This window comes from Macaca nemestrina, chromosome 12 (assembly GCF_043159975.1).
Source record: "Macaca nemestrina isolate mMacNem1 chromosome 12, mMacNem.hap1, whole genome shotgun sequence".
In the NCBI taxonomy this organism is placed as follows: Eukaryota; Metazoa; Chordata; class Mammalia; order Primates; family Cercopithecidae; genus Macaca; species Macaca nemestrina.
In genome coordinates this window covers 75,079,673-75,103,543 of record NC_092136.1, presented here as the reverse complement: position 1 = coordinate 75,103,543, position 23,871 = coordinate 75,079,673, and the positions used below count along the sequence as shown (strand labels likewise).

The 23,871-nt window shown below is 37.6% G+C and overlaps 1 protein-coding gene across 5 annotated transcripts in view; it reads right to left on the bottom strand.

Moving 5' to 3' along the window:
• The window catches only part of LOC105468772 (UV radiation resistance associated), a 325,660-nt gene that overhangs the window by 208,047 nt on the left and 93,742 nt on the right, over positions 1-23,871 (bottom strand). For all 5 annotated transcript variants that reach the window (XM_071075322.1, XM_071075321.1, XM_011719113.2 and 2 more), the window contains one exon: positions 22,165-22,250. In XM_071075322.1, coding sequence (XP_070931423.1) covers positions 22,165-22,250 — 86 coding nt within the window. The remainder of the gene's footprint in view (positions 1-22,164; positions 22,251-23,871) is intronic.

The following is a 23,871-nucleotide window of genomic DNA, read 5'->3' as shown; positions in this document are numbered from 1 at the left end:
TAGTTTTGATTTGCATTTCTCTGATGATCAGTGATGTTGAACACCTTTTCATAGGCCTGTTTGCCATTTATATGTCTTCCTTTGAGAAATGTCTATGCAGATCTTATGCTATTTTTAAATCAGATTATTAGATTTTATTCCTATAGAGCTGTTTGAGCCCCTTATATATTCTGGTTATTAATCCCTTGTCAGATGGGTAGTTTGCAAATGTTTTCCCCCATTTTCTGGGTTGTGCCTTCACTTTATTGATTGTTTGCTGTGCAGAAGCTTTTTAATTTGATGTGATCCCATTTGTCCATTTTTGCTTTGGTTGCCTGTGCTTGTGAGGTACTGCTCAGAAAATTGTTGCCCACTCCAATATCCTGAAGAGCTCCCCAATATTTTCTTTTAAGAGTTTCATAGTTTTAGGTCTTAGATTTATGTCTTTAATCCATTTTAATTTTTTATATGGCAAGAGACAACGGTCTAGTTTCATTCTTCTGCATTTGAATATCTAGTTTTCCCAGCATCATTTATTGATGAGACTGATCTTTCTCCAATGTATGTTCTTAACGCCTCTGTCAAAAATGAGTTAACTGTAGATGTATGGATTTATTTCTGCATTCTTCATTCTGTTTCACTGGTCTATGTGTCTGCTTTCAGGCCAGTACCATGCTGTTTTGGTTACTACAGCTCTATAGTACAATTTAAAGTCAGGTAATGTGATTCCTGAAGTTTTTTTATTTTTGCTCAGGATAGCTTTGGCTATTCTGGGTATTTTGTGGTTCCATATAAATTTTAGGAGTTTTTCTTTTTTCTATTTCTGTGAAGAATGTCATTGATATTTTGGTAGAAATTGCACTAAACTTGTAGGTTGCTTTGGGTAGAACAGACATTTCAACAATACTAATTCTTCTAAATCTATGAACATGGAATATTTTTCCATTTTTGTGTCTGCTTCGATTTCTTGTATTAATGTTTTGTAGTTTTCATTGCAGAGCTTTCACGTCTTTAGTTAATGCCTAGATATTTAATTTTATTTGTAGCTATTGTGAATGGGATTACTTTCTTGATTTCTTTTTCAGATTGTTCGTGTTGGCATATAGAAACTGATTTTGGTATATGTTCATTTTGTATCCCGTAACTTAACTGAATGTATTTGTCAGTTCTAACAGTTTTTTGGTCGAGTCTTGAGGATTTTCCAAACATAAGATCATATAATCTGGGCTGGGCGCAGTGGTTCACACCTGTAATCCCAGCACTTTGGGAAGCCGAGGCGGGCAGATCACAAGCTCAAGAGACTGAGACCATCCTTGCCAACATGGTGAAACCCCGTCTCTGCTAAAAATACAAAAAATTAGCTAGGCATGGTGACACATGCCTATAGTCCCAGTTATTTGGGAGACTGAGGCAGGAGAATCGCTTGAACTCAGGAGGCAGAGGTTGCAGTGAGCCAAGATCGTGCCACTGCACTCCAGCCTGGTGACAGAGCGAAACTCCATCTCAAAAAAAAAAAAAAAAAAAAAAAGGACCATATAATCTGCAAACAAAGATAATTCGAGTTCTTCCTTTCCAATTTGCTTAGTGGATTTTTAATTCTAACCTTTGGATTACCGTTTGGCTGTTATAAATTGATATTGCCAAATAAATGAGGCAGTATTCTGTTTGAATTTTCAAGCACCATACTAAATGTTATTCAAAGAGAAGGTTGGAATTCACATATCCAATGAGAAACAAAAGAAAAAAAAAAAAGAAAGACAAACCATCCATTGGACCCACTGGACCTTGATTCTTGGGAAATTCTTCTGGTGTGAGGACATTTCACTACTTCTACCTATGAAAATATTATGAAGGGTGTTTGTCTGTGGCTCAACTTTTAAAGTCATCCTATAGATAAAGCACAGCAGCCGATTACAACAACAAAGCAACATGTAAAGTTTTTTTAAACTTGATAAAGTAAAAATGAGACAGCTAACAAAAACACAGAGGTAGAGGGAGAGAGAGAGAAGGTGGCAGGTATTATAAATGTAGTAAATTCTTCATCTTTCATTGTCCAAAGCCAAATCACATTTAACGTTTATGTATTAGATAAAAGAAACAAAGTACATTGTTTCACGTTTTAATGATAACCATCATAAGGGAAAACAGAAAGTGTGAAAGGTGGTTATTACTAAGGACTGTGACTGGGTCAACGTTGGGAGGGTTGAACAAGAACTTTTACTTTTCATTTTAGAATTTGATTTTTTAAAAATTGTACGCAGATTTCACTTTAATTTTTAAAAATATGCCAGGTGGAATTGGGGGTAAGTTTGTTTGGGGGAGAAAAGGAAAGATGGTATCACTTTCTCCAGGAAGTTTCCCATGACTACCTGGGGGTCTCTTTTCCCTGTGTTCCCAAGAGGCAAGCATGAGACGCTATCAGAGCCTTTAACATACTATGTCTGTGTGCATAGTTGTATGAGTTGTATGACTAACACATTAGACTAAAATCTCCTGAAGGCTGGTGTCATAATGTGACATTTGTATCTCCAGCACATAACAGTACAATAACTAGAAGAGCAATAAGTATCTGCTGAATGAAAACAACACATGAATGATGGCCATAGTGGGAAAAAAAATGATCATACAAATTATGTGGAAAACAGCATTGAAAAAAGGAAAAGGAGAAACAAACTCCCCCAAAACATAAAATGAACATCAACATTTATAGTTCTGTCACACTAACTATGTCTCACCAAAAAATTAATTTTGAAAACAAACTTTTGATGAATTCCCAGGAAAGGTTAAAAGGAGAAAGAAAGAAAGGAAAGAAAGAAAGAAAGAAAGAAAGAAAGAAAGAAAGAAAGAAAGAAAGAAAGAAAGAAAGAAAGAAAGAAAGAAAGAAAGAAAGAAAAGAAGAAGGAAGGAAGGAAGGAAGGAAGGAAGGAAGGAAGGAAGGAAGGAAGGAAGGAAGGAAGGAAGGAAGGAAGGAAGGAAGGAAGGAAGGAAGGAAGGAAGGAAGGAAGAAGAAAGAAAGAAAGAAAGAGAGAAAGAAAGAGAGAAAGAAAGAAAGAAAGAAAGAAAGAAAGAGAAAGAAAGAAAGAAAGAAAGAAAGAAAGAGAAAGAAGGGAGGGAGGGAGGGAGGGAAGGAAGGAAGAAGGAAGGAAAGAAGGGTAAAGGAAAGGAAAGGAAAGGAAAAAGGAAAGGTAAGGAAAAGGGAAAGGAAAAAGGAAAGGAAAGGAGAGGAAAGAGGAAAGGAAAGGAAAGGAAACAAAAGGAAAGGAGAGGAGAGGGGAGGGGAGGGGAGGGGAGGGGAGGGGAGGGGAGGGGAGAAGAGAGGAGAGGAGAGGAGAGGAGAGGGGAAGAAATCCCAACACTTCACCTTTTCCATTTATTTTATACCGGAGGTAGTTTTCACCACTTCTTGTGGGTAGTGAAAACTCAGTACAGGCTGACTTGCAGACGCCAACACATGCCGTGCCTTGTCAGAACACTTTTCAGAGTGGTGAATTTATTTATGCATAAACAATGTTTCAAGTTTATTCAAATGGCTCCACAGAATAATTCCACACGAGAACTTCTTTCTGCCATCAAAATCTGCTTACATTCAAAAGAAAACCTTACTTTAAAAACAAGCACTGTGAAGTTATGGTCTCCAAGGCTACAGGGGACAGCTCCATGTTGAAGCATCAAAACTGGAATGCTTAGCACATTTTGAATAAGTATATTTTTTTCTCAGAGCAATTATAAAACTTTTTCTGTCTGCTCTATATAAAAACAGTTCTATAATATTAGTTTATCATACAATGAATCAGTAAGTTAGACACTCATTTTTAGCCTTGAAAACGCAATATTTAAAGTCAGCTATTTCACCAGTCTTACTGTTCAGCTCCAATGTTTCAAGAAGTGTTAGAATTACATGGCCCTTTGATCAAATAATCAACAAAAAAGAACGGAATTGTGGTAAGATCTTTAAAAAAGTATAGAAGACTTTCATTAAGCATAAAAATTCTACTGAAGTATGTACCCTGTTAAAAAAACACCATGGAACAGAAGAGGCCTCAAGCTTTTGGAAGGTGCTAAGAAAGCAATGTACAATCTTAGATAAGTTATTAAACTTTCCTGAGCCTCAATTTATTCATTTGCCTAATGTTCCCAGTTGCTGAAAGAATTAAATAGAATAATAAAATATATACAACACCTAGCACAATATTTGCAAATGACAGGCAATCAAAAAAAGTTGTGACTAGTATTGAGGAGATAAGGAGGTATCTATATGATAATGTAAGGTTAATAAAGCAAAGGATCCAGGGCACAGAATACTTTCTATGTGCAATATTGGTACAGGAATGAAGTGAGATCCAACAATGCTTCCTAGAGCAGAGGAATGCGATCTACATCTCTAAGAATGTATTTAACATGTCAGGCAAACATTCCCCACCTTTCCACAGGCTGGTACCCACGTGTTATCTTCTGTTCCTTATACTGCCTGATAAACTCTCAATTATTCCTTATAAATTTAACACCCGTCCCATGACAGGGAACAAGCTAAGTACCAGTGGTTGTTACTGTGAGCAAGATAAACTAGAGTCCCTGTCCCCCACAAATCTATTGAGGGATACAGAATAATTAAACACAGAATTATATCACCATGTAAAATTTTACAATAGAAGATGACAAGGGGCTTCATTTCTCTCCCTCACCAACATACACCCCAAAATAAAAATATGACTGAGCATGCTGAGGCCAAGATTTAGATTTAGGGGTAATGTAGGAGGTTTCAGCAACTGCACCCTTCCCTTGGGCACCTACTCATAAAACAACTCTCTGATTTTCATTCTGCTACTGCTTATTCTGTGCATAGCTCCCCATTCAAACTGACAGAATGGAGGGGGATGACTGACAGAGTAACACAAGGTCTACTAACAACAGATTCTCAATAAAGATTAGTCACTAATGACATTTAGTTCAAATAGTTAATGAGCATTCCTTTTCTTGATTACTGGATCACTAAACTCTGCACCTAATTTATCATAAAATTCTCAATTGCAAAGTTTATCACATAGCAATCTCCATGATTCATACGGATACTATACGGTAAAATTCTTCATTGTTACTGTTTTTATACACATTCTCACAATCACAAAATTATAATTGTTCAATCATTTAAAATGTTGGAAAACACTTCCATTCTTCTTTGTACCACTTCCACCACATCAAAACTCTTCTTATATATGTCACCAGTGAGCTCCAAGTTGCTAAATTCAGCTTTCAATTCTTTTTTTTTTGTGTGTGTGTGTGTGTGTGTGTGTGTGAGACGGAGTCTCCCTCTATCGCACAGGCTGGAGTGCAGTGGCGCGATCTCAGCTCACTGCAAGCTCCACCTCCCGGGTTCATGCCATTCTCCTGCCTCAGCCTCCCGAGTAGCTGGGAATACAGGCGCCCACCACCATGCCCAGCTAATTTTTTTTTGTATTTTTAGTGGAGACGGGGTTTCACCATGTTAGCCAGGATGGTCTTGATCTCCTGACCTCATGATCCGCCCACCTCAGCCTCCCAAAGTGCTGGGATTACAGGCATGAGCCACTGTGCCCGGCCCAGCTTTCAATTCTTAACCCTCACATTACTCAACCAATCAGCAACCTTTTTTTTTTTTCTGAGGCAGGGTCTCACTATGTTGCCTAGGCTGGTCTCAAACTCCCAGGCTCAAGCGATCCTCCCCGTTCAGCCTCCCAAAGTGCTGGGGTTACAGGAGTGAGCCACCATGCCCCAGCCATCAATATTTGATTCAATTAATCACTCTCTTAGAAATATTTAATTTATTTTGACCTCTGGGACACCTCTTTGTCCTAGATTTTCCCCAACCTCATTAGCTGTCCTTCTCTGTTCTATCATCATCTTCTTAAATGCTGGAATGCCTCGAGTGAAATCTGGAAGGTAGAAGGGATAGAGGCCATTCTCCCTGCAGCAGTGACAAGCTCCCTCAGGAGTGAGGTTTTGCAGTAGACAGTTTCCTTATTTAGGTGTCTGGTAAGTGTGGGATGGCTATTTCACCAGCAGCAGTTTTCTGATTGCTGGATCACTGCTGTGGTGGGCTGACCCCGAAGCCCAGTCTATTCTCCACACCAGAGGCATTTTTTTTTTTTCTTTTTAGAGATGGGGTCTCAGCTTTATTGGCCAGACTAAGAGTGTAGTGGCACGATGAGACCTCACTACAGCCTCAAATTCCTGGGCTCAAGGGATCCTCCAGCCTCATCCTCCCAAGCAGCTGGGACTACAGGCATGTGCCACCGTGCCTGGGCTAATCAGAGGCATTTTTTAAAAAACTAGAAATCAGATCACATCACTCCCTTGCTCAAAGCCCTCCAACAACTTCTTATCATGTTTGGAAAAAAAATAAAACTCCACACAATCTGGCCTTGCCAACTTTGCTCACTATGCCCAAACTAGACTGCCTACCTAGCTATTCTTGCAACAAGCCAAACTCATTCTTACCTGCTGTCTCTTCTCTCTGGAATGTTCTTTCTCCAAGTGCCCATCCAACCTTGTTGTCTAATTTTTTCAAGTCTTTGTTCAAATATTTTCTTCTCGGTGAGGTCTTCCCTGATCATCTATCATCCTCAGTATCTACCAACCTCTATTATCCTCCTCCTACTTTATTTTCCTTTATAGCACTTACCACTAGCAACAAATTTATAACTAATTAATTTACTTACTTCTGAATTTCCTATTAAAATGTACGCTCCATAAAGATAGGAATTTTTCTTTCTTTTTCAGGATATAACAAGAGCCTAGAATATAACAAACACTCAATAAAAGTAGCTATCATTGTATTCTACTCTCAGGAATAACAACAACCTATATACTTTTTCTCTTCCAAATTACACCCCTGGCCAGGTGCGGTGGCTCACACCTGTAATTCCAGGACTTTGGGAGGCCGAGGCAGACGAATTACCAGGTCAGAAGTTAAGAGAGCAGCCTAGCCAACACAGCGAAACCCCAGCTTTACTAAAAATACAAAAATAAGACAGGCGTGGTGGCACACGCCTGCAGCCTCAGCTACTAGCTGAGGCAGGAGAATTGCCTGAACCTGGGAGGCAGAGGTTTCAGTGAGTCGAGATTGTGCCACTGCACTCCAGCCTGGGCGACAGAGCGAGACTTCATCTCAAAAAAACAAAAAATGCCTTCGCCATAATGCAACCTTAGGCAACTCAATTCCCCTTTCTGGATCTCATGAGTAAAACAGTGATAACAATGACTAGCAGCAATCCATACACTTGCTTTAAGGATTAAATGAAATAAAGCATGTAAAAAACTTACCTGGCAGATAGTACATATCCAATAAATGTATCTTTTACTCTTATTACCCTAAAATTGTTTGCCAAATTAACTACATAACTGTTTAAAGACAGCAACTATATCCCCAAAGTCCTCTCTTCTCCAGGATATTTATATCCTCTAAATATCCTCTATTCCCAACTAGTCTTTACATGACTGCTTTAAAATCATTCATCTTCCTGGCCATCTCCCCTGGCTCTTTCCCATCAAAGTAAACTGGGACTCAAATTAAACAGAATATTCCAAATATGATCTAATGAACACAAAGTCCAGGAAGACTATTACTTCTCTTGATCTGGACAATATATTTTAATTAATGTAATATAAGATCATCTTAGCTCCTTTTTTAATGCTGCTGAGTCAATTTCTTGGCTTACACTGCATTTTTCATAAGTTTAAATCTCCAGATGTTCTCCCCATAAACTGTTTAAAGTCAGTTTTCCTCCCATGTTCAAATGTAACTCTGTCATTAGAATAAAAGAATCTCGGGGACAGAAAAATCAGTGCTACTGTGGAAAGGTCATTTTCCTCTATGACATTAGTTTACTTCTTGCAGAGTCTGAATTTAAGGAATAGAAGCCTAAGAACAGTCCGGGATGCCAACTAAGAATCACTGGGTCCAATCACTTCACACTTAACATATTGGGGGAAAAGAAGTAAAAAGACCTATGTGGCCATAGAGTCAGAGACACTCCTCAATAGTAAACCATTAAGACCTGCTCCATGGGGAGGCACGTGGTAAGGAGTATATTAAGCACACTCTGGAGGGCTCCAGGAAAGCCTATTAGGAAACTCTCCATTGTGTGGGTGCCACAAGACTCTAAGAAATTTGACTCATTTTATGTTGGTGCATCATCAAAAAAAAATTTTACTGGGAAGACTAAGGGTGCTATAAGTTAGTCTCAACAAGAGAAAAGAATGTCAAGGAGAATTCCTCCACACAAGATGGAGAAGTATAATGGAAAGGCCTTTACTACTAACCTGACTTGGACTCTGCATGACTTACTAGCTGAACACCTGGGAGCCACACTACTCAACTTCTGCAAGCTTCAGTCTGCTTACCAGTGAAATGGAACTGTAACAGCAGTGTGGCTATTGTGAACACAATAAAAAGATGTATGCTAATTTTTAGCATTTAACTGAAATGCTATTTCACTTAATAGCATTAATGTATTTAAGTGAAAAATTTTAATACTCAAATCTTATTTTCCTTCTCCACCCCCTGTTTAGGCCCTTTGTAGAAAAGGAAGGGATTCTGACTTATTCTTAGAACACAACATATTTAGAAATTATTATTAATTTCTCAACGAATGAAAGACCCTTTGCTTGCTGTATCTGTTAATCTGTCCTACTAGAATATAAATCCCTAAGGTAATAATCTGGCTTCTCATTTTAACAGAGTATTTCCAGTCATAAAGAATCTACTGTAGGAATAAGGTTATTACAAAGTCCACTCTCAACAGATAACCATGCTGAGTCTCAGATTCTCTTCCAAGGTGAAACATCCACTTTTAGAACAAAAGTTACACCAAGGGCCAGCTGATATCCGGATAAACTTAATGTATTAATTCTCCTAAAATCGTCAATAAGTTTTCGTAATAAAATGGCACGTAAAAATCAAGTTATGGGTGGGGTAGGTGTTTAATGGTAACTGGTTATTTTTATTGGCGGAGACATCAGGGTGAAATCACTAAACCTTGGAATGCTGCCTTGGAACATGCCTGGCACCAGTGGGAATGTAGAAGTTACAAGGCAGCTATGAGAGATGTGACAGTGAAGCCTTAATTCGCAATGACATCTTAAACAAAGCAGTCTTAGTACAGTAACCCTGTGAATTCAAGCCAAAATTAAAGGACAGAGGCAGAGACAGAGAACATCTCTTGGGCAGAAGACTACATATACTTAACTGCCCTCAAAGAACGCTTTACTTCTCTATGCTGATTTTATTCTTCCTATTTTATTCTTCATTCACCTTTTCAACATTTGAAAACCGACTTTTGCTCTAAGCCAAGAGTTCTGAACACTGTTTTGGGGAGGGCTCATTTAACTTACCCATTACATTTCCATTCTGTATTGAACATTCAGTAAACTATAGAAAATGAACTTAGTAACATGAATTGCCTATAAGAGGTCCTAGTTAAAGACTATGAGATCTATCAGTAAGTCCTGACTACTGGTTTACTCATTTAGTAAACTGCAGTTAATTTAAAAACAACGCTTTCAACATGAGTTTTTCATTAGCATGCACTGTATTCAAACTGAAATATTAAGTTATTTTATATATAAAATATACTATAACTGTGGCAAAATATATCCGAGGTTAGTACTAATCATCTTTGGAAAGGTAATTAAAAATCTACCATTTTAAAAATTCCTCAAAAAATCTACCTGGTTCAGTTATTATCCAACAGGATATTTCACCCATGTCTTCATTCATTCATTTAACAAATATTTGCTGAGCATTCACTCTGAGCCAGCTTGGTGCTATACGCTAGGAACAACATTGTAAACTAGAGATACAAATTCCCTAAACGTATATAGTCCATATTCTCCATTCTCATTTTGAGAAACACTTTTAAGGCAAAAGTATCTGAAATATTTTCTTTTAGTTTTCATGAAAAAAGTTATTACAATTTCAACATCAGAAAGCATCCTGTCCAAGAAGAGTTCATAATGTAACAACATTTCTAACTAAAACATTAGAGTAGTTTCTGGTCTTAATTAGAAAATCTGCTGTAAATTATTGAAATGATTAAAAGAATTATAAAATAAAACTTGTGCATTATTTCAGCAATAATGTTGGAAATCTAAAGGAAATAGATGGCTTCCTACCAAAAAACAAATTGCCAAAAATAAACCAAGGAGAAGCAGGAAAAAATGGACAGGGCAATGAGCACTAAAGGGATTGAAAGAAGATTTACCCTTATAAAATGCACCTGAACTGGATGATTTACTAGCTAAGTCCTAACAACCCTTCAAAGAACTAAAAATTTTTGAAATGATTTAATCTGTTTCAGATGGTAATGATGATAATGATAGCTGACACATACAATTCAGGCACTGTACTAAATAGTTCACATTAATACCTTTAATCTTCCCAATAATCCAAAGACAGATGCTATTATCATCATTTTACAGATTAGGGCATAGCATAAGATAGAAAGCTTCACAATTCAATTTTAACATCTTGGGAGAGACAGTAATTTACACCCTCCCCCCCTTAACAACAACACAACAACTGCTAAAAACTAATCTTGCTTATAAGTAATGATCAAAAGAATAACCTGTAACTAGTCAGTAATACAACACTGGGAAATCCACATACCTTATTACAATGATAAAGGAAGAAAAAATATAATATTAATAAATGTGGAAAGGCATTTCAAAAAATTCAGCAACAATTCCTAACAAAAGCATTAAGTGAATAAAAAGAATTATTTAAAGTTATTTTCCTTTTTGAGACGGAGGTTGCGGTGAGTCGAGATCGAGCCATTGCACGCCAGCACGGGCAACAAGAGCAAAACTCCGTCTCGAAAAAAAAGAAAAACATATATATATGTAAAATATATATATACACACACACAGACATATATATATGTGTATATATATTTTTTATATATTGTTTTTTTATGTGTGTGTATATACACACATGTATGTATATACATACATATATATATATATATATATTCGTTTTTCTTTTTTTTTTTTCTTTCAGATGCAGTCTCGCTCTTGTTGCCCTGACTGGGGTGCAGTGGCGCGATCTCAGCTCACCACAACCTCCGCCGCCTGGGTTCAAGTGATTCTCCTGCCTCAGGAATTACAGGCACCTGCCACCACGCCCAGCTAATTTTTATATTTTTAGTAGAGACGGGGTTTCGCCATGTTGGCCAAGCTGGTCTTGAACTCCTGACCTCGGGTGATCCACCTACCTAGGCCTTCCAAAGTGCTGGGATTATAGGCATGAGCCACCAGCCCGGCCAATATTTTTCAAAATTAACAGAAAATACTCTCAACAGCAAACTACTAAACTTTTTCAATTAGAACAAGGAACTGGGATGGTAACAATGTCCATGACTTTTCAACATTATTTTGAAAGTTCTAGAAGGTTTAGCAAATGCAGTAAGACTAGAAAATCTGTATAAACATTAGAGAAGAAAAGCCTATCCTTTTACTGATGATAATGTGTATGCCAAAAAAGGAGAACTTTCCTTTAAAAAAAAATTGCAATAAAAACAATTAGATATATTACTAAATATAAATAAGATTTTCCTAGAATTATAGCTTTTCCTTATGATAGCAATAAGCACACAAGAATGGAATGGAACACCTATTTTATACAAAATACTGTAAAAACTATAACATACTTCAGAACAAATGTAACAGAAAGGCAAATGACCGTATGAAGAGAACTACAATCTTGTTGAAGAAATAAAATAAAATATAAACAAATGAAAAGACACCATGTTCTTGGATGGGAATACTAATATAAAATGACACCTTTCCCGAAATAATTGTAAAACTTCAACTGATATAAAAATTTTGATTAAAATTCCAATAAGACCGGTCTTTTAAAGTTGGATAAAATAAGTTAAAGTTCACATAAAAGAATAAAGTTCTGAGAATAGCCAAAAATAGTATCAAAAAGAAGAGTAGCAAGAGGACGTGCCTTACTTGATATTAGACCACACCAAAAAAATCCCCTGTAGTTAAATCAATCTGAAAGTTACAAAACACACAAAAAGATAAGATAAACAAAAAAAGAGTGAATCCAGAAATAGATCCCAATATATATGCACTTTTAATATATTACAAAAGCATTATTTAAATTCAGTGAGAAAAGAAAGCTGCTGGCACACTGAACTCATCTGTGAAGAAATCATTTCTACCTTACAAGATATGGACTATCTATACTAGATATCAGTGTGCAGATGGTTGGATTAAAAGAAAAAAAAGAATAAATTGCAATTTGTACTAAATATTTAATTTAAAAAGTAAAATAATATAGATCTGAAAGTTAGCAGAAAGTATCTATAGAAGCAAGGTATAGGAGAGTCATCTTCAACTCAAGAGTGCCCAGAAAATATAAAACAAAAAACAGAATTACACAATACAACAAATATGAACTTTTTGTATAAGGTATCATAAGTCAAGATGTAATTATCTGATTTGGGAAAAAATACCAAGTACTCTTAGAAACTTACGAGAAAAATGCAAGCAATTCAATTTTTAAAAATTAGATAAAGTAAATGAATAGGCAAATTCACAGAATAATACCATAAATAGCTAATAAGCTTAAGAAAACATGTTAAATTTCACCTGTAGCTCAAATGAAGTACTTGCACCGGGCTGACAAAAATTGAAGTAATACTGAGGTGTCATTTACACTCATCAAATTAGTAAAAATCATAAAAATTTATGATGGCCATTTCCAGCACGGAATCGGAGTAAGGAGTAATGCCATTTATTTTGTGCCCTTTGGGAAAACAACCTGATTATCTCTGACAATTGAAACAATACTTTGACTCAGAAATCCCACTGCTGGGAATGTAATCCATGGAAACAAAATCATCATAAAAACAAGGTTATAGATGTATATAAATATTTTCTTCAGTAATGTGCATACTGTCAAAACAAACAAGCATTAAAAACCGGAGCCAGAGTAAATATTATACGAAATGCCTATCAGTACAGTGGTGGCTGAATAAATATGATATAGCCTCACCATGGACTATTATTAAGCCATTAAAAAAATGAATTAGAGGAATGTATGCATAGAATATTGAACAAGAAACCCAAGTATGTGTATCAACTCCAATTTTATAAAACAATTTTAATTTTATAAATTAATTCAAACCATATACACAAACCATAAATATACAGAAAACATATATACATGTATCTATAAATCATATCTATGACATACATAGAGAGAGTATGGGAAAAAACACAGATGGATACACATCAGATTGTTAACATGGGTGAAGGGTGACTAGGGGTCATGTGGACATGTGTTCTGTGTTTGGGTGGTTTTCTGGCAGCACAATGGGGGAGAAGGGCTTAAAGAAGAAGATAAGCCAAAAAGTATAAGGAAAGGGGAAGGAGAAGACTTCATCCTATAATTACTCCCATATTTTGCTTAAATCCTACTTTTGTAAAACTGTGTGTGTATATGTGTGTCTTTATATGTATGTATATATACATACATATATTTGTATTATATGTAGAGACAGATGAATAAAGATGAATAAAATGTGCTGCTACACATAAAGTTTGCTCCACCAAAACTTACATTAAATACCAAAATTAGCCGGGCGCGGTGGCTCACACCTGTAATCCCAGCACTTTGGGAGGCCAATGCAGGCAGATCACGAGGTCAGGAGATCGAGACCATCCTGGCTGACATGGTGAAACCCCATCTCTACTAAAAATACAAAAAAGTAGCCAGGCATGGTGGCACATGCCTGTAGTCCCAGCTACTCGGGAGGCTGAGGCAGGAGAATCATTTGAACTGGAGAGGCAGAGGTTGCAGCGAGCCGAAATCGCGCCATTGCACTCCAGGCTGGGCAACAGAGCGAGACTTCGTCTCCAAAAAAAAAAAAAAAAGAACACCAAAATCATTTTATTTTTAATTTTGATTGAACACCTTCCTAAATCTTCTATGTGCCTGCTTTCTTATGAAGGCTCTCATAATTACAGTTTTCTATTTTACTGATGATTTAACACCAATATGGCATAGTGGAAAACAGCAAGTGCACTGGAGCCTGGCAGACCTTTCTTCAGACCTGCTTCCACACTTAACCAGCCTGTGGCCCAGGCAAATCTTCTCATCATTCAAAGCCTGCTTCCTCATTTGTTAAATGGAGACGGCATTATTAAAAACTAAGACAGTGCACTCATAATTCTCGTGAGTAACCTGAGTTATAAAATGCAATATAGAGATGTGCTTGGGCCAAGCACACACACAGGAGTTGGCTAGCTATGTTTTTTTCTTTAGTCGGCCCCTCCTTACAATTGAACTGTTTCTCCCCCTCTCTCTTTTTACATGAAGTAGTGAGACAGGGCTGTTTAAGAATCCAAACACAGTGACTACAAAGGTAGGACAGTAGCTAATATGATTTATCACTCAGCTATATTCCAGAATCAAAGAGTATACCACAAACAGAGCAAACTATCAGCTTTCGCTTCTTGCTGTCAGTGTGTCTATTTTAACGGTAATCCTCTTAATTCCTCCCCTAACTTACTTAAAATAAGCATACAGAAACCGGGTAAGAGCCTAGTCTCTACTATGAAAAGAAAGTACACGAGTTTTAGTACATAAACTCTGTAAAGTCTGCTTACAGCTGGGTTCTTAGCTGTATTCTGTCTAACTGCAATTACCACTTAGAGTCCATTAGGCAGGGAGGGAAAAAAAAAAAACTCTTCCCGGAGCCTAACAGTTGGTTATCACATCCATAATTTAAAGATAATAAACAAAGTTATACCTTATAATTCTTTTTTTTTTTTTGCATACTATTTATTTATTTATTTATTTTTCTTTTATTATTATTATTATACTTTAAGTTCTAGGGTACATGTACATAACGCGCAGGTTTGTTACATATGTATACTGTGCCATGTTGCTGTGCTGCACCCATCAACTTGTCAGCACCCATCAACTCGTCATTTACATCAGTTGTAACTCCCAATGCAATCCCTCCCCCCTCCCCTCTCCCCATGATAGGCCCTGGGGTGTGATGTTCCCCTTCCCGAGTCCAAGTGATCTCATTGTTCAGTTCCCACCTATGAGTGAGAACATGCGGTGTTTGGTTTTCTGTTCTTGGGATAGTTTGCTGAGAATGATGGTTTCCAGCTGCATCCATGTCCCTACAAAGGACACAAACTCATCCTTTTTTATGGCTGCATAGTATTCCATGGTGTATATGTGCCACATTTTCTTAATCCAGTCTGTCACTGATGGACATTTGGGTTGATTCCAAGTCTTTGCTATTGTGAATAGTGCCGCAATAAACATACGTGTGCATGTGTCTTTATAGCAGCATGATTTATAATCCTTTGGGTATATACCCAGTAATGGGATGGCTGGGTCATATGGTACATCTAGTTCTAGATCCTTGAGGAATCACCATACTGTTTTCCATAATGGTTGAACTAGTTTACAATCCCACCAACAGTGTAAAGTGTTCCTATTTCTCCACAGCCTCTCCAGCACCTGTTGTTTCCTGACTTTTTAATGATTGCCATTCTAACTGGTGTGAGATGGTATCTCATTGTGGTTTTGATTTGCATTTCTCTGATGGCCAGTGATGATGAGCATTTTTTCATGTGTCTGTTGGCTGTATGAATGTCTTCTTTTGAGAACTGTCTGTTCATATCCTTTGCCCACTTTTTGATGGGGTTGTTTGTTTTTTTCTTGTAAATCTGTTTAAGTTCTTTGTAGGTTCTGGATATTAGCCCTTTGTCTGATGAGTAGATTGCAAAAATTTTCTCCCATTCTGTAGGTTGCCTGTTCACTCTGATGGTAGTTTCTTTTGCTGTGCAGAAGCTCTTTAATTTAATTAGATCCCATTTGTCAATTTTGGCTTTTGTTGCCGTTGCTTTTGGTGTTTTAGACATGAAGTCCTTGCCCATGCCTATACCTTATACTTCTCATCCCATCTCTAAACACTATGCTATTGATAATTTATTGGTTGTGAGCATTTTCCTGTTAAAATTGGAATTTTATAGTTGAAAGTACTTTCTAGCAAAGTGGGAGAAGCAGAATTTGCTTCCAGAGAGCCACAAAAAGGTCTTCCCAAAACACTCATTGAAAGAGTTGGATTAAAAGTCACGAAATCCTGAAAATCTCACCAGATATTGTGTGGAGAGCAGGGGCTGAAAGAAAGAAGCAGCTGAAGGCTCACAGACCTGATTGCATTTTCAACACCTTTTAAATATTAGCCTAGAAATGTTTTGCAACTCTCATTTTACCAGATGGAAACCATTAGAAAAAACAAAACTTTAGTCCTCTAGTAACCCGAACAATAGTTCAGTTTGATCAACAGAAATGGCATTTATTATCTGCTTAACATATATATGATACACACTGCCATAGGGCTAATACAAAGACTAATAAAACAAGGATTCTTGCCTAAAGGCAATCTCAGTTTGGGGGTGTGGATAGGAGTGGAGGGAAAATCAGACAATGAAGAACTAATTATAACACAGTAAGCACTCCATAAATGATAGTTATTGATTATACAAGTAGGGAGTGGGAGGACTTTGAAATAAAGACCATGGTCCCTAAGGGCATGTATTGCAAAATGTCCCTTGAATACCACATTAAGAAGTGTGAACCTTATCCTGTATATAATCTATCAAAGCTTTCTAAGCCCAGCGAGTAAGAAAATTCATGTATCTTTATTTATTTATTTATTTATTTATTTATTTATTTATTTATTTTTGAGACCAAGTCTGGCTCTGTCGCCCAGGCTGGAGTGCAATGGCGCGATCTCGGCTCACTGAAGGCTCCACCTCCTGAGTTCACGCCATTCTCCTGCCTCAGCCTCCCAAGGAGCTGGGACTACAGGTGCCCGCCACCACGCTCAGCTATTTTTTTTTTTTCGTATTTTTAGTAGAGACGGGGTTTCACTGTGTTAGCCAGGATGGTCTCGATCTCCTGACCTCGTGATCCGTCTGTCTTGGCCTCCCAAAGTGCTGGGATTACAGGCATGGAACCACCATGCCGGGCCCATGTATCTTCTAAAAGATCACTCTAGCAGCAGTGTAAAAGACTGTAAGGATTTAAGATATGCTGGTTTACATGATAGCCTCTGGAGCTAGACTGCCTGGGTTTGAATACAGGTTCTAACACTAGTTTGTGTGACCTTGGTGAAGTTACTTAACTACTTTGTGCCTTAATTTCTTCATCTAGGAGATCAGGAAACAGTCTAGTAAAATACAGATTAAAAACAAAGAAGGATCGACAGATGAGACATCTCACCAAAGAATCAATATGGTTTATCATCAACAATATCTACCACTAAGGGAAGAAAAATTAGCGAAACCAAAAATGACTAAGATTACTAGCTTGGGAGACTAGGATAATGATAATACCACGAGACAAACCAGGGAAAAGAAAAGGAAGAGGAGTATTAAACTGATGAGTGTGGCTCCAGACAACTTCGAGGTTGAGGTTCCTTAAGGACAAAAAAGTACAAATATCCTTGGTTGCTGGAAAATGCTGACTGGAAATCCAAAAGAGAGGTAGAGCTAGAGATACAGAATGAAGAGGTATTAACATGTAGATGTGTTAGTTGTAGCTTTAGTAACACAAGAGAGTACCTAGGGAAAAAGAGTAATACAGAAGAGCCCTAGTAAGCTCACAAGCCAAAGGAACTCCAACAATTAACCAAGAAGTGTTGGTAAGGTAGATGGAGAGGAGAAATACAGCCAAAAGAAATAATCCCTTCCTTCAAGAAGATTTCAATGTCATTAAGGAGAAAAGACATACACATGTTAAATATATTTTATTATGACTGTTTAGAATTAATAAAAGCAACTTTGAAAGTAAAACCACCTTTGCAAAAATTACGAGTGACAGAAATCAATGAACATGGAGTAGCTGACTCCATCTTGCTTCTAGCCTCACAAACTGTCTTTGTACATTCCTGGGCATAGGCCAAGCTAACTATGGGAGGAATTAATTTATAGTTTAACTTTAAAATAAAGATGAAAACAGTCCCTTCCCGAAAGTAACCTCCTCCTTATGACTCAGGGACTGAAACCACCTTTGTAAAATTATGGTTCAGAAGTCATGTACCCAGAGGTCACAAGGTTTGTAGCCTTCCCAATTGCTCCCATAGATAACATCACTATCATAAAACCTAAGACTGGTGCTTGAGGTATTTTTCAGACTCTGAATTCTGATGGACCAGCTGGTGTCAAATAGGTAGCCCATATCAAGAAACTGGCTCAATTGGTCTTATGACCCCCACACAGGAACTAACGTGGCACAAGAAGACAGCTTAGACCCCCTATGATTTTAGCCCCAACCCAACTAATCAGGATTCCCCATTTCCTAGACCCCTGCCTACCAAACTATCCTTGAAACACTGTAGCCTGTGAATTCTGAGGAAGCAGATCTGAGAATTATCTCCCATCCTTCCACTTGGCTGGTCCTGTGATAATCAAACTCTTTCTTTGCTGTAAAACCTGTTCTCAATGCATTGACTTTTCTGGGCAGTGAGCAAAAAGAATCCATCATGCAGTTATAAAAGCAGATATGGAAAACACCAGAATGGTAGGGAGAGAAAGGGAAATTACGCTGAAAGGTGGAAAAGCTAGTGGTAACAAGGAAAAGGAATACTGGCTTAAAGGAGAAAGCCAATTCCAAGACAGGGTAAGTAAAGAGGAAGAAGAAAACTAACATTTATTGAACGTCTACTATATGCCAGTAACTGTCCTAAGATCTTTCAAATATTTTACCTTATTTAATTCTAACAATATTCCTAATAGAAGAGACAAATAGTAGCCCCATTTTACAAAAGCAGACTAAGGTATACAAAAAGTTGACGCAAAGTCTTGCATCCAGTCTATCTACACATGGCAGTTTTAGGACTGGAATTTAGGTGAAGGACCAAAGCCCTTTATTTTTCCACCATACTTCCACTTATTAAACTGGCAAAAGCAGGATATTTCTAAAGGAGAAGGGGAAAAAAACAATAAAAACTATACTAGAAAAAAACCCCAGAATTACTACTTTTCTTTCTATAACAGAGTTATCTCTTTGAAAAAGTATAAAAGAAAAAACAACCAAAAAACGAGTTTTTTTAACAGTAAAAATAATCTCTCAGTCAGAGAACAGGTAAGATTAGACAGGAACCATTGCTTCCAGGCTCATCCCTCAGGTCTATTCCACACTGACACCATGGTTAGAATTCTAAATTGCAAGCCTGACTATGTCATTTACTCCTCCTCTCTTTATAATCTTTCAGTAATTCCCTATCAATAGGATTTTAAAAAAAAACAGAAACAAAAGGAGAAAGCTACCTAGTAAGCCTATTAGAAAGCTATCTACTAAGCCTGTATTCTTTAACCTAGAAGGAATCATAGTAAGATTTTTTTAGTTAACTCAAAAAATGAATGCTTATTTATCATTTACAACGTTGCTTTATACTCCATTTTAGTCCCCCACTTTTCTCACCCCAAAATTTAAAATAAATAAAATTTCAAATGCCAGTTAAGGAATAACATTGACACCTTGTGGTGAACACCCTAAAATATCAAATATAACAATGAGTAAACTGGCTCCTAATTAAATATCTACTTTTACCTGAAAACAAACCCTTAATCCAGAGATTTCCAAGAGTTAAGAAGGAATAGTTTAATTACTATCCCACATTAAATGTAAATTTGGAAAGAAATGCTAATCTTTGGCAACACTGAAATTAGCCTAAATTCTTAACCATAGGTCAAAGTATCTGATTAAGGTCTCAGGTCATTGTTTTCCTATAAAACAGTATAACCCATCCATCTGAAGGAGCTTTTTTTTTTTTTTTTTTTTTTCTCCCCTCTGCGATGGAGTCTTACTCTGTCACCCAGGCTGGAGTGCAGTGGCACAATCTTGGCTCACTGCAACCTCCGCCTCCCGGGTTCAGGCTAATCTCCTGCCTCAGCCTCCTGAGCAGCTGGGACTACAGGCATGTGTCACCATGCCTGGTTGATTTTTGTATTTTTAGTAGACATGAGGTTTCACCATGTCGACCAGGCTGGTCTCAAACTCCTGACCTCAGGAAATACACCCGCCTTGGCCTCTCAAAGTGCTGGGATTACAGGCACTGGGTTCAGTAAATTTGGTTGATAATAGACACTTGATCTGGTTTAGGAAAAGTATATCTGTGTTATTAGCTAGGCATGAATTGTACAATAGGCATGAGGAGACCACTGTTAATAAGGCAGTTCAAATTACTGACACATCTGAAGAGTCTGAAAAATACCCTAGATATAAATTCCCCAAGAGCCAAATCATTGCAAGATCAATGTTCAATAACTGAGAAACCACTAAATTAGCCTGATGACGTTGTATTTATGTAGGGCATTGCGTTTTCCAAAGAATGTCCGCAGTCATTATGCCATGTGTACCTTGTAACCACCAGTTTAGGAAGGTGAGACTATTAAAAGGATCTTAAAAAACATGCTTGTCAGAAACCCTTCAAAGCATCCTCCAGTCTGGCTCTTACTTGCTGTGTGCCCTCAGATAGATAAAACATTTAATGCCTCTTGGCCTCAGCTTCTACAATCAAGACAAGGGCTATCTATCATCCCTGATGTGTGAAAGACTTCTAAGAGAATAAGATAAAAAATGTGAAAATGCTTGTAAATTACACAAATTTGTAACATCACTGCTTCCACTTTTTAGAAGCATCAGAGGTTAAATGAATTAGGATAAATCAAAGATAACGGCAGGGTAGGATTAATCAAAACATCCTCCATGATACCACACTGCTTCACAAGATCCAACAGTCTTTCTTCAGTTCCTGCTCTCCTACATTATCACAGTGTTCGCTACTCCTGGAAACTATTCTCTTTCAGCATCTATGATACTACACTATCCTAAATCCTCTTCTTCCTGACTTAGTATTTTTCTTTTAATTCTACTGTTTTCTCCAACAAGGTCACACAATCTCACATTTAGAACATATCTTTAAATAATTGTACCTACACCTCATTTTACTAAGGAAAACTGATACCAAGAAATATTAGTGGCATACTCACATTTCAAACAATTTCTAGACTTTCTTCTTTTCAATACTTAAAACTTCGTGTGTCTCAAACTGAAGAGGCATTAAAATACGTTTATGTTTTGACACCTCCCACTATCTCCACCCTCTAATTTCTAAACCCTGTGTGTTCTGCTACATATCCTAAGCAGTCAAGGCGTAGGCATCTCTCAAGCAAAAACCAAAACTCAGAAAATGTATATGGTTACTTTAGTCAAAACCATGTTTCTTAAGATTAATGGATACAGTCCATGTGACCAAACTCTATATTATCATGTGTAATAAGATTCAAGTTTCACAAAGGAAAGGCCAATTTTGTAATGCTTCTAAAATAACCATTTCTCTGAGCATCCTTCTGGATTCTTCCTCAAGTACATATATAGAGGATGTCTAATGTTCTGAAATGTATTACGTGTCATGTAAACATTAGAAAATCCTGTCAAAATCAAATTTCAATGAACAATCTGTCTGAGTAGGGTGAACACAGGTTGAGTGTCACTGTTAACTTTATTTGGAATTGCATTTATTTTGGTGGCTTGCTCCCCAGAAAAATATCCTTGATGATCTATCACATTTAAAATTAAAGCTAAATTTTAAAATCTTTCAAAATTAAGCCCAGACATTATGAAAATATAGAGCTGAGGCCTTTAAGCCTCTGAGTATTAGGTACATGCAAAGCTTTTTTGGCTTGCCAAACACAATTCTTTTAAGACAAAGAACAGGTCAAAACTCAAAGCCACGTTTGGGGCTGCTAAAGGGCTTTCCGAGTGATGCTGCAGTTGTTAGGACTTTGATAAGTCTAACATCTGCAACTTTGATTGTTGTTCTGTAGGGTACAGAAGACCAGGAAATCGCTTATGTCTGTTTTAAGATCACTGGCTTCCAAATATTCTCTCCCACTGGCCAGAGAAAGGAAATAGCTTTCCAAAGACTTTGTAAACTAGATAAATTTAAATCACTCTAGCTACAAAATTTATGACACTTGCACTAAAAAAAGGTAAACTTGAATAATAGCCTCTAAAGCTCCCGTTAATTTTCTCACATTGAAATGTCACAAACTCAAAATGAGAAAGATTCTTTAGAATTCAGGGCAATCTAAGAAGTTTCTTACCGTAGCAAAGAGAAGACATCGTAAGAATTGCGAACACAGTTCTGATCCACCTGCAGAAGAATAGTCTTCTGAGTATTTGAATAACCCTGAAAGACATCAATCAACAAATTAATCAAAACCAAACAAAATAAAATATATGCACAAATTAATCATGTTTGTCTTTTTAAAAATATGACATATTAACAACTGAGTGAATCTAAAATTGTAGAGATTCCAAAAAGTAAAGTATACCTGCCATGTAACACAAGTCTAATCTTTCAGGGCAAGGGAATGTAAAATAAGTTTTGGTGGGGGGATCTGACAAGAGCAGAGAAGGAGCGCGCCCAGCCCAGCCCCGAGCCCTGCGGCCTTCCCTCCCATCACAGTGCAGACCCAGCAGTTGCCACCCCAGCCATGGAGCAAGACAACAGCCCCCAGACCCCGAGGGGGTAGAGCAGATTTGGAGGTGTCACCCAACGCTGCCACCCTTGTGCTGACCCGTCATCCCCAGAGAGAGATGAACACGGATCCTCGACCCACTTTGGTAATGTCTCCACAGCGACAGAAGATGACAAGGATCACACCCACAATGAGAGAGCTCCAGATGAAGGCTGATGACTGAACATCACTTGGGGCAACAGCAGCAGGGAGAGGCGCCTGAGAAAGCTGCTGAGAACACAGGGACCCAGGAGACCTGCCCACCTGGGATCACAGACACAGAAGAGGAGTCAAGGCTGGGCACCTTTGGGCCAGCACAAGAGCCTGCAGAATCTATCCCCACAACTCAGGAGAGAGTCAGTAAAAAATGCAGCACAAAGGAACCCTCAACCCATGTACCACCACTGGATTCCCATGAAGCCAGCTCGGTTTGAGAGAAGGAGGTATCCTGGAATCACAGCTGCAGTTTGGGAATGCATGAACACTGGATTTGTTTCTTATTTCTTCACTTTTGGGGAAAATCTCTTGTTTTTAAAAAGTGATAAATTTGGTGTTAGGTCAAAAAAATAAAATACATTTCTTCTCACAGTTTCCCACGGAAACAATGTTACACATTACAAATTGTGGTGAACCTCCCAAGGAAGCTCCAGAGGTCGTTTTAACATATTATGTGACTCAAAAAGAGAATTAACAATAATATTTCAACTATGCCTAGCCATCATATGTAACTTTTTTATGGGGAAAAGGGCATTCCAAGTTCTAATTAGGAACACCAGGAACAAGTATTTCCACTCTGGGGTACAAAGGAGCAAGGATACTTTCTAAAAAGAACAAAGGACAATTCCATAAGAAGAACAGAATAGGTATCTCTGTCATTTAAGAAAGGCAGAGGAGGAGACTGATTTGAGTAACGATAAAACACCAATCTCCTGCACAGCTGGCTCTACATAAATTACTCTTTCCCTATTGCAATTCCCCTGTCTTGATAAATCGGCTCTGTCCAGGCAGCAGGCAAGGTGAACCAATTGGCTGGTCACACCACTGCACTCCAGCCTGGGTGACAGAGGAAGACCCTTTAAAAAAAAAAAAAAAAGAAAGATAAAAAGGAATAGTCATTTAAAAAAAAAAAAAAAAAAGGTCAGGGAGCGGTGGGAGAGTACACAGTAATATAGAAAAAAAGACTATAGACCCACTAGGAGTCCAATTCAAGCCTTCAATACAACAGCTCTATAATCTTAAGCAAGGTACCAGAGTGCTCTTAGTTTAACCTTGGTTTCTTCATCTGTAATA